Source organism: Benincasa hispida, chromosome 11, assembly GCF_009727055.1.
Source record: "Benincasa hispida cultivar B227 chromosome 11, ASM972705v1, whole genome shotgun sequence".
Taxonomy (NCBI): Eukaryota; Viridiplantae; Streptophyta; class Magnoliopsida; order Cucurbitales; family Cucurbitaceae; genus Benincasa; species Benincasa hispida.
In genome coordinates this window covers 17,805,109-17,816,675 of record NC_052359.1, presented here as the reverse complement: position 1 = coordinate 17,816,675, position 11,567 = coordinate 17,805,109, and the positions used below count along the sequence as shown (strand labels likewise).

Genomic DNA, 11,567 nt, shown 5'->3' with positions numbered 1-11,567 from the left:
TTATTGAAGATTGACGAACAAATGTTTATGTAAGAAAGAAGCTTTCAGTCTCATGAAGCAAGACCTCTTTAACATAAGAAAGTGGAGGCGGACTTGGGTACAATCTAACTAAAACGATTCCACATGAAAGAGAATCGGACAATAGCCTTCGTCGAGTAATGGAAAGCGGGTTAGTCCAAAAAATGCTTGTTGCTCTAACGTTGTGGCTTACAATTCATCTTGTGACTCATTCCTTCCGTCGAGCATTCACACTTGAAAGTGTATTCAAAACACACTTTAATAATTTTTTATCCCTACCAGTTTACATAAGCAGTGGAAGAGAGTTTTCCTATTATAAATACGGCTTGAAAACATACAACTTTTGTGGTGATTTGGATAAACTTGTTGAATCAAGAAGTAAATTCATTAATTTAAGTAGACAATAGTACCGTGATTTCAACTACAATTTCAAGAGAACAAAAAGATTATTACACAGTTAATTCAACTCATATAAACTAGAAGCATCACTAAAACCATACCACTATATTTGGTAAAATATCATATATATTCATAAACGTCGTTTCGAAGATAAATTCAATAAAAAAAAAAAAAACATAATATCGTTATGGACCCTTCACATTCTATATATTACAAGTTATAAGCACACAATTAACCCATAAATATTGGATTTCACAAACGTTGGCTCATTAAGTAGTTAAAAACGCTCTGGTTCAACAAGAAGAGACTGGATAACCAATTTTGTGTTACCCTTAGAATTTGTGTATCCATCCTCGTCAGAATAAAGAAAGGCAATAACTCTGGTGAGATTTAATACACACAATAAAAATGGCATTGGAACAGTGGCAGGATGAAGGCAACATTCATTTATATTCTTCCATGCATCTTCTACTCGCTTTCGAAATTCAGCACAGGTTTCTTCTTCTGAGCAACCATAATTGTACATGTAACATTCAGTGGCAGAGACGACATGTTCTCTTTGTTTCTCAAACTACAGAAATTAAAAAAGTAAACATATATAAATTAATATTGGAGCAAAGTTTGATGTTATCAATGCCAATGTGAGATCAAAATTTCAATTGGACAGATATATTTATAGATATATGAAAAAAATATCAATATCGATCAATCATAAGAATTGTCAAATTCATTTGAATTAATAGTGAATATATTTTTTAAGTTAAAACATTGTTTAATCCCTAAAATTTGAGTTTTGTTTCATTTTGGTTTATATACTTTCAATTGTCTAATTTTTGTCTCTATACTTCAGATAAATCTAATTAACTAGTTCTTCTAGTTCATTTATTATCAGTTGTTTTTTCCCAAAAGCATTAGTCTCTATGAGCATTGCTGTTTAATAAAGTATGAAAATATATTTGATAACTTGTATTTATTCAAGTTATTCACTCTTAAAGTTAGATTAATTACGAAGTAAATGAGAAGAAATGCATTGAACTCATATGAGAATAGGGACAAAGTTACTTTCCATGCATTCAATGAATTCAAATGGAGGGCTTGATTAAACGTATGTCATTAATGAGCTAAATATGCAGGAATGTAGACAAAAACAAAGAAAATGGAGCTCTACATTGGATCCGAAGACAAATCATGCCGCCAAAAGTTTCATGAAGTAAAGATATCCAAGCAAGTTATGCGGCAAAGCAACCGACGCACTATAGATGGAAGTTAAATATGTCTGAGGGGACCATAGACAACTGCAAATACTGACAGCCTGCCACAGTCCTGAATAGCAAAAGTGGTCACCTAGCTACTCATATTGTATCAGACTACTCATGTCATGGTTTCCCATATCCCATTCTCTCGTTTTTCCATTTTTTTCTCACAGTTGGGATGAGCTATTTCTCATTCTAGCAAGCTTAATGATAAGTGAAAGTTCATTTGGTTTAGTATATTCTTCAATCTTCAAATTCTTGATTGTATCTAGCTCATCGAATTCAGTGGTAAGAATTAATTACTCGAGAGAGCAAGTGATTGTGGATCTCTCTAAATCAAATAAGAAGTGTGTTTAGAGATATATACAACCTTATGTTCTATGTAATGTATGTATCATAGAGATATGATTTATATGGCTAATTCATCAAAAGGTGGAGTCCTTAAAGGTCATGAACATGAATGGAATATGGTCATTAAGTTCAAAGGATTAAAAGTTGCTTATCTCAACTCCATCTTCTCATCTAATCTCTTTCTTAATCACTGTTTTGTTGTGTGTTCATCTCATACTCCCAACATCGAATCTATTCTTTGATTGTTATTTAGTGTTCATTTTTATGCTTTCCAATACAATTATCACTACATTTGTTTAATATCCCTCTATTAGAATTTAAGAAGAGTACCGTTTATAGAATTTAATTTGACTTAACTAATTCCCGTGTTCGATCTCGATCATCATCAAGACTACCTCCTAATTATTTATACTTTGGTGTCTTAGGAGAATATTTGTGATTGTTTACGGTATTTGACAACGATTAAGCATAGAGTAGATTGTTACTATATATATACCTAGTGTCTTTGTCTTACATGAAAATTATAATTATTATTGAAGCAAGTTCAATAAATAATAAATTTGGAGCACTAAATTTAAAATTTATGGAAAGTACCGTGACTGAATTTAAGTTTTATTCAAAATAAAAAGACTAAAATTGGACAATTGAAAGTACAAGGACCAAAACCGAACAAAATCCAAATTATAGGTACCAAGATGGTATTTAACCTTCCAAGCTAGGTCTTATTGATGTCTCTCAAAAAGAGATATTTTTACGTCTCTAATCTCCTTTACTTGTTAGATATAATGTGATTAAATTTCTATTTTGTAAAATTCTCATATCATACATTTTGGAGCATTGAAGGTCGTTTGGGGTTAATTTGGAACTTTCGGAAGTGAAATTGGACACCTATACCTTCAAGGACAGAAAATTATCAAAATACCCTTGGCGAGAGCATAGCTACTCTTTATCAAGTCTACTGAGGCTGCTCATGGCAGAGCATCACAATGCTATGTGTTACGCTTCAAGACATAACTCATCACTTGAAGACATAATTCATCATATAACTCATGGGCAGAGCATCACAATTCTCAGGGTATCGATGGAAGCGCAACGACATGCAAACACGTGAGAGCGTAAAGCTCAATGTCGCTATGCTTGAGGCTTACACTACGGCAGTTAAAAGCCAGCATAACGAGCATTGCCCGTCACATGGCGACATTGCGATACATTTTATAAATATCCTCTTCGAATTTTTAGGGTTTTTTCATGGAGGAACTCAGGGAGGTCGAGAAGTTCTTCAAATTTTCTCCTTTCTCTTTTTATTTCTATCATCTTTAGATTACATTTTGTTCATATTTTGGATTGTAGATTATGGATTGGATCTCTCTTCTTCAGTTTTTCAATGGATCGATAAGGTAACTTTTATTTAGTTTTGGAAGTAAGAACCTTGTATTTTTCTTGATAATTTTTGTGGATTTCACTGATTTCAAATTGTTTTATGTTTTCTTTGAATCCCTTTTAATTTCTCAATGCATGTTTGTGTGTTTTCTATCCCTCATAAGCATGTATCGCCCTTGCTAATCGATTCGTAGGTTCGTCATGTTCGCACTCAAATGTCTAGTTCAATCACCTAAGAAGTAATTAGTTAATATGTATTTAATGACTATCCTAGATTGCATGTATTACTAAGTTCAAAGATAAATTGATGAATTAATTAGACTATCCAATTAGTTAATCAACACAGTGGAATCCTAAAGCTGAATGCACATGTGTTATTTCTATATAAACGCTAGAGCTCATACTAGCACTTAGGGGTGATTAAAGACATTCGAAAAGTAGAGTCGAACGATCGAAATCGGCTGAACCAATTCCAACAAAAGGGTTTTCTATACTGCACGGTCGGGGTCGGTTTTGGGTTCTAAAAAATGATGAAACGGTCTGTCGGACAATAAAATATAGCTTTTCGACCGAAGTGGTTGAAAATTTAAAAAATGACATTTAGTTTCCAGCATTCCCTCTATAAACCACGAGGTTGATAATATGAACACTATGCCAGTTGAGCTACGCTCTTGTTGACCATACTCATATTTTTCAAAAATAGTAATAGTTGCCAGCATTCCCATTGTTTCAGTCTCTCATCTCACATTTCAATAATAATAATAATAATAATAATAATAATAATAATAATAATAATAATAATAATAATAATAATAAATTCATTTAATATTTTTATTCTCTCACATGTTTTTCCTTTTTCACATTTCTCACTCTCTCATCTTAATACATTTTAAGAAAGGAAATAATCATCTAAATTTTCATTTAATATTTTCCTTCTCTCCTACGTTTGTCTTTTCCTAATGAATCTTATTGTTCTCTTTCATTTCATACATTTTACTCTCTTTTTTCATCTTCTCTCTTAATCTTTTCTCCGATAGTTTCTTACTCCGGGCAGTAGACACCAGCATGACTAGTAAATTTTAGTGATATTCTCCTCTTGGTTGTTTCCTTCATTTCTTCTTGTTTATAATGGATCTTCTTATATTTCATAGTTCTACTCTATTTTCCTTTTTTTCCCCTATTGGTTCTCACTTTTTCTCTCTTTTTTCCCCCCTAATTCATCAAAGTGCAAAACTGATAAGATCGACCAACCGTTAGTGGTGGGTGTTGGCCGGTGACAAGAATGTTAGTAAAACCGGAAACCGACCGATTTAAACGAATCCATCGGTGGTCGGCGGCGGTTTGAACCCAAAACCAACATCAACTGACCAAGGATCACTACTACTAATGTTTCCCTACGGATGGATTTGAAATACCTCTGTTGCAATGTCATCGTAGTAACAAGAGTAAGATTCGGTAGTTTATAAATTTTATTTCATTATCAGAGAGAGGTTTACGACGTCCATATCTCTATCCTTTCATTTATATATATTGTTTTTAAGATTTTATAGTCATATTAATTTGGATGAATAGATTAATATTTCTATTATTTTATGAACATTTATAATAATTATATTAAACTTCAATGTCAATGTTAAATATCATGAACGGTAGATATATTGACAAGTATATTTTGAGATATCGATTGATACTTGAATCCAAATGATATTATTGGCTTATTTGAAGTAATGAAAGTGACACATACCTTATAGGAGACAACATCGTTTGTGAGTCTAGAAATGATGGTTGAGGCTTCAAGAATTTTGGGGCACTCAGAAAGCCAATCAAATACCTCTTTAGTTGCAATGTCACCCATGCAAGCAAATGAAATAGTTGTAAGTAGTCCATAACCTGAGCTAACTAGAGCCACTTCCATGTATTCTTCAAATTTTGGTTTATACTTTTTGTTCAGCCATTCAGCTTCTTTGTAATAGGATTCAGCTTGCCTTTTCATCTATTCACACAAATAAAATTGAAACTTCTTATACATGTAAATGAAGATACCAAGATTAATGGTATTAATAGGAAATTATGAGAAGGATAATATTTAATTACCGCTTCCTTTGCAAAGTTAGCACGATACGATGTTCCATCCTTCGTCATCTCTTTCTCAATCTCTTCGAAAAGATCGAGCATAGTTGTATAATAAACTTTCATATACTTCGGGAGTAGATTAATCATGCTTATGTCCCATCTAAAAGATTAAAGACATTGTATAATTGATTAAAGCATACTCAATTCTGTTTCAAGTATATATGGACTATGCATATAAAATTGAAAAAGAATTTTGAAGCAAGTCAGAGGGTAAAGAAAGTAACCTGTTGATTGCTAAAGTGAAGACTTGGAGTTCTTCAAATGTTCCATAAGCATCATAAATATCATCCATAATTGAGATCATGGCGATTACTTTAGTGAATATTTTCCTTCCCACATTAAAATGAGGTTCGAAATATACACCCAATGTCCAAAAGTAATCCTCCACAATTCTATCTCTCACAAATGGAAAGTTAGTTGGGACGTTCAATTCTTTCCACCACCTATAGTAATTTATTATTTGCATTAAGATTATTTCAAATTTTCCAATGTTGTCAACAAAGATCAACGCTAAATGTGTAAATAATTTCTTTATAGAAAAAAAAAGGAATTAACTCTGATAAATAAGTATATCGACTCTGATATTAAGTAAAATTGTATGAACATTTTCATCTCATTTTTCTTTATATTTAGTTTTCCTTAAAACAAGGATGGGTCAATCTAAAAATCAAAATTTTAATAACATGCATTTATCCTTTCTACTTTTTCATATTTCATTTGGATGACAATGAATCATTGTCATTAATCTGTTGAGTTATATGTCCCACAACTCACCGTTTGTAAGATTATATATAATATATTTGCAATAAAAATGTTATTGAATTTTTGTTCATTATAGAATATGTAACAAGCATCAAATCCAATAAACTACAAATTCAATAAAATTGTTATAGAATATGTAACTAGCATCAAATCCAATAAACTACGATCCATGGTTATTACATGAGTACTTGGACTTTATGTGGAGACATAAGAGTGAATCAAGTTCGACTAGAGAGCCAAAATGGTCTATAGTATATGGATAAGGCTGGGTACATTATTCTGGAAACAATATTAGATGTGGCGCACTTTGTATTTAGTACAAACGATGTAATCCTGAATCATTCATGTGGAGACATGCGAGTGGGCATCCTATACAAAGAATTTGTATAATACCGGACCAAGAAATAAGTGACTCTTACTTTTTAACGTTGTTTACTATTTAAGACTGACTATTTCAAAGCAATGACCTAGGTAACTTGAATTTAATGCAGAGCTAACTATCGTTAGATTTGCATAGGTGAGAGTTGGTCCTATATCACCAGCTCAATAAGCCTCCCATTTCATGGGTAAGACTGGATAGATAGCTGAGGACATAGGGTGAAAGACGAAATTCTCTCCTACCTACTTTTAGCGATTGTAGAGAGGTTGTTCCCTTAAGTAATTACTGTGGTTCTTGAACAAAGGGTCCCACCCTCTCATTGGCCCGAGAGAGACTCGGTTTAGTGATTTGATCACAAACCAATTGTTCATTAAAGGATCGGTGGTACTTAAAGAGCAAGATGTAATCTCGGGGGTAAAAAAACTTTTGACCCGACCGTTATTATGAACAACCTTTGAAGGGTCGACTTACTGATTATGATTAAATAAGATGGACAGAAATATGTCAAAAGTGAAGGGAGTGCAACTATTGAACTTTAGTGGAGTGACCTAGTAGTTAACGAATATTGGTTAATTAGGTTAAAGAGTTTAGCTGGTTAATCTCAGATCGTTGGAGCCCATGATCTGTAAGTCCATTAAATTTTCCTAGTAGCACATAAACGGACTAAACCTTAGAATCGTGTGATGAGTAAAATTGAAGTGCTCAAATACAAATTAAGGAAATTAGTAATTATACACGATATAATTATATATTTAATTATAAAATTAAATGAAATTGAAAAATTAAAAAATACTTATGATTTAAATATTATTTACATGAATAGGGATTCATGTTGGAAAAATGGTGTTTAATTAATTTAATAAATTAAAGTTATTTAATTAATCATTTGAAATTAATTGTTAGAATTAATTATTGCATTAATATTATTATTTTCACATTTTATCTTTTTGAAGTTTGATTTCAAAATAAAAATTCAATCTTAAATTTAAAATTATAAAGTTCAATTGAAAATGGGAAAATACCCTAGGTAGGATTTTCCCACTTTAAACACTCATTTTACCATTCAAATTTAGTGGGATTTGTGTCAAACTCTTAGGAAATGAAATTGCATGTTAAAGGAGAATGAAATAGAAAATACATATGCTGAGAAAGTGGTGCAATTGAAGGTTGGAAGAGAAGATGTTCTCTCTAGACCATTTACCCAGAATCTGAAAAATTTCTCCAAAATTCCTTCATGATTCAACTTCATTTTGGGTTCCACCACCCAATCTAAATTCCTAGAGAATAGTATGGAAGATAAAGTGGTGGTCTACAAGGTTTTGGTGTGAATATTTAAGTTTGATTTCAGTAATTGAAGAGTTCAACAAAGGTATAGTTTATAAAACCCTATTTTTTTCATATGAACATGCTTGCTAGGTTACTAAAATTGATGGAATTAGAGTGCTTAAGATCGTAATTGCTTCCGCTTCTTGCATGTTAACTCTAATGTAATCATCATACGATCAACATTGATTATTAGATGCAAGTAAAAAAAAATATTAATAATAGACTAATAATTCCTTTCAGTCAAATCATATATGAACTTAGTTGCGGTTAAGTAGCTATTTGAGTTTTAATTTTTTTGTTTTTGAAAATCAGGCCTATAAACATCCAATTTCTTCCACCTCTCTTTTTTTTTTGTCTACTTTTTTACCAATGATTAATTTTAAAACATCAAATCAAGTTTTGAATACGAATACCGACCTTGACATAGATGTTTGATTTCCACACCCCACATATTATCGGAAAAAAAAATGTATTACCTGACAATACGAAATCAATGTTTTAAAAAATCAACTGAATAAGTATTGTACTTTTGAAGAATTTTTATGTCTAATGTTAGGTTCAAGTTTTCATACCCACTTGTACTAAAAAAACCTAAATAGAATAAAAGAACAAAAAAGAAAACTAAAATGAAATGGATTCTTGATTAACTTTTGAATGAATATTTTGTTCCTTTCATTTTTGTTTTAGAAAATAAATCATGTACATGGTTAAATATAGACACTAATAACTATGGATGTCTTTTTTTCTTGATATTTCTATAAATAATTTGATATTTTTTCTATTTCTGAGAATTTTTCTTTAAAATAATTATTGTGTACAATTTTTTTTTTTTTTTTTAAAATCAGCTGTAAAAAGAAGTAAAATAATATTTGATAAATTATAATTTTAAATTAAAAAACTAGTTAAGGCTTTCAATAAATTAGTATTAAATTTGTGTTGTTTAGTTATATGTATCAAAATACGCTCATTATTTTACTTGTTTTCATTTGGATAGTTAATTTATAACTTGTTACAATATATTTTTCTAATTTCATATGATTTGAATTTTAACTAGTTTAGTTTAATCAAAATTATTTGATAAAAGTTAAAGCATAACTATTATTAACAATTGAATCAATTAAAATTTGAAAATAGATATGATAAAATATATTAATGTGGATGGATGTTGTTATAACATATTTATTAAAATCATTAACAAATTAACAAAGTTTTAGAAAACCTTGAATCTAAAAGTTTTGACAACATAGTAATTTAGACGCGATTCTCTTATATTAATTAGTAATTTGATTTACCAAAGAAGGTAGGTGGCTAAGATTTTTCCTCAATCACTTTTTAGAATTACAAATGCAAATCCCAAACGAGCATTAAACTATGATTGTTACCAAAACCTTTCTTCCTAATAGTTTGAATTTCGATACCATTTGCAACCGTCATGATACTTAAATAATAATAATAAATGGAAACATATTATAACGGTTTTCATCTATAAATAATGCCAATAAAGTCAGTTAGAGTTATCTTGATTGATACAAAAATGGAAGCATATTATAATGGTAGGAGTACCTCAAGATTTCAATTAGCTCCTTTTGGTGAAGATTTTGTAATATGTTGAAGTCTAGTTTTGAGAATGTAAGCAAAGTGTCATTATGGGAAGGATCTTGTTGGTATATTCCCAAATACTCTCTTGCCTTCATTCTTGTAATACTTTTTCTAATAGGCAATTTCAAGGCATTGCTAACCTCAGATGCAAAATGAGGATTATTTGAGTATTCAATATATGTTTTAAGATGTGTGGTAGTAAATTCAAGAGCTTCCTCAAGCACAGCTTCCCCATGTCCCCTCATATGTGATGCTTCATATAGGCTCAAAATTCCTCTTTCATCATTGCCCAATGATTCTTTAAATTTTCCACTGTTGTCCATGAATTTTGAGAATATATCTGTTTAAGTTTAGACTTAAAAACATTAATAAATAGTTCTTAAACAAATTATAATTATAATTAAAATTTTCGAAGTCCAAATTCTTTATTCGTAACTTTTAATTTGTCTCAAGACTCTCTTTGATACTCGTTTAAGTCTCATTTGGTAACAATTTCGTTTTTGGTTTTTTGTTTTTGAAAATTAAGTCAATAAACACTACTTTTATCTCCAAATTTCTTTGTTTGTTATGTATCTTTTATTAATGGTTTAAAAAACCAAGCAAAATTTTGAAAAACTTAAAAAATAGTTTTTAAAAATGTGTTTTTGTTTTTTGAAATTTGACTAAGAATTCAACCATTGTACTAGAAAGATACAAATCATTATAAAAAATGGGAAGGAAATAAGTTTAACCTTCGAAGACAAAAAATCAAACACAACTGTCTCGTTTGGTAACCATTTATTTATTATTATTATTTATTTATTTGTATTTGATTTTTTTCAAATCAAGACTATTTCCTTCCCATTTCTTACAATAAGTTGCGTCTTTCTTAAATAGAATGGTTTAATTCTTAGAAAAAATCTTAAAATAAAAACAAGTTGTTTAAAGTTACTTTTTTAGTTTCAAATTTTGGCTTAGTAAAAAGTAGATAATAAAGAAAGAAATTTGAAGATAAAAGTAGTATCTATAGGCTTAATTTTCAAAACAAAAACCAAATGGTTACCAAACAAGGTCAAAATGGTTAACAAAGGGCATTAGTTTTTTCTTTATTTTTTTTTAAAACTGTGCACGTTTTCTTACAACGTTTTTAACCAATGATTTAATTTTCATCTTTTTTTTAATTAAACACGGGTAGTCTTAGCCAAATTTCAATATAAGAAAAATAATTCTTTGTTTAATTTTTAAAATGTGGCTCGATCTTTTAAAACAATCCAATAAAGAAGGCAACATAACACCGAAAATAATAATGAAAAATAGTATGCTTAAGCTTGTAGTTTAAATAAAACATAAATTTTTAAAAGAAAACAATTGTTTGTGTATAACTTACCACATGAAATTCTATAACCTTGTTGCCTGAGAAGTCGAAATAGAAGAGCAATAGTATGGAGATCTTCATCACCATCTTTATTCAATAAAGTGGAATAAGACACATATAAATGTTCTAAGATTTGGTCAATCTCATTCTCGAAATGATAAGATACACCTAATCGTTGGATCGAATCAACCAACTTCAACTTCTCCAATGGGTTTTCCACATAAACAACCACCATCATCCGTATTTCTTCTTTCAACTTTTTAACTTGTTCTTTCATTCCATCGTCTAATTTCTGAAATTAGAAGAATAAAAATTTTAAATTATTCAAAATACAAAAGTATCGGATAAAAGTTATACACACAAAATAAATGACAACTAATTAAAATAAAATATTCAATAAAGGCAATTTTGAAATTTAGTTTTACCAATGCATCATCAGAGGTAAATGAAAGGAAATGATCAGTCCAAATGTTAGGATGAAAATTTGCAGTAGAACGCTTAGTGTCAGGAATGTCATTGGTTTTCATAACTGAAGTAGGAAAATTTGAAATTTTAGAAGACATTATTCCTTTTTGAAAGAGGAAAGAAAAAAGAAAAAGATGTATGTTATTCA

At 30.0% G+C, this 11,567-nt stretch overlaps 1 protein-coding gene across 1 annotated transcript; it reads right to left on the bottom strand.

Annotated features, from left to right (window-relative positions):
* Positions 1–563: 563 nt before the first annotated feature.
* LOC120091719 ((+)-gamma-cadinene synthase-like) lies at positions 564–11,567 on the bottom strand. Its single transcript, XM_039049829.1, has 7 exons — positions 11,380–11,567; positions 10,967–11,246; positions 9,565–9,940; positions 5,759–5,977; positions 5,496–5,634; positions 5,146–5,394; positions 564–988 (listed from the first exon to the last, which is right to left on the bottom strand). Exons 1-7 carry the CDS (start codon positions 11,515–11,517, stop codon positions 695–697), a joined length of 1,695 nt encoding a protein of 564 aa, XP_038905757.1. The 5' UTR covers positions 11,518–11,567; the 3' UTR covers positions 564–694.

What these genes read in the sequence shown, in the direction of transcription:
- LOC120091719 (XM_039049829.1), bottom strand. Translation starts at nt 11,517, where the DNA reads ATGTCTTCTAAAATTTCAAATTTTCCTACTTCAGTTATGAAAACCAAT. An exon ending in CTAACTTTGCAAAGGAAGCG is followed by an intron (nt 5,395 to 5,495) that starts GTAATTAAATAT and finishes TTGTGTGAATAG; the next exon opens with ATGAAAAGGCAAGCTGAATC. An exon ending in ACGATGTTGTCTCCTATAAG is followed by an intron (nt 989 to 5,145) that starts GTATGTGTCACT and finishes TAATTTCTGTAG; the next exon opens with TTTGAGAAACAAAGAGAACA.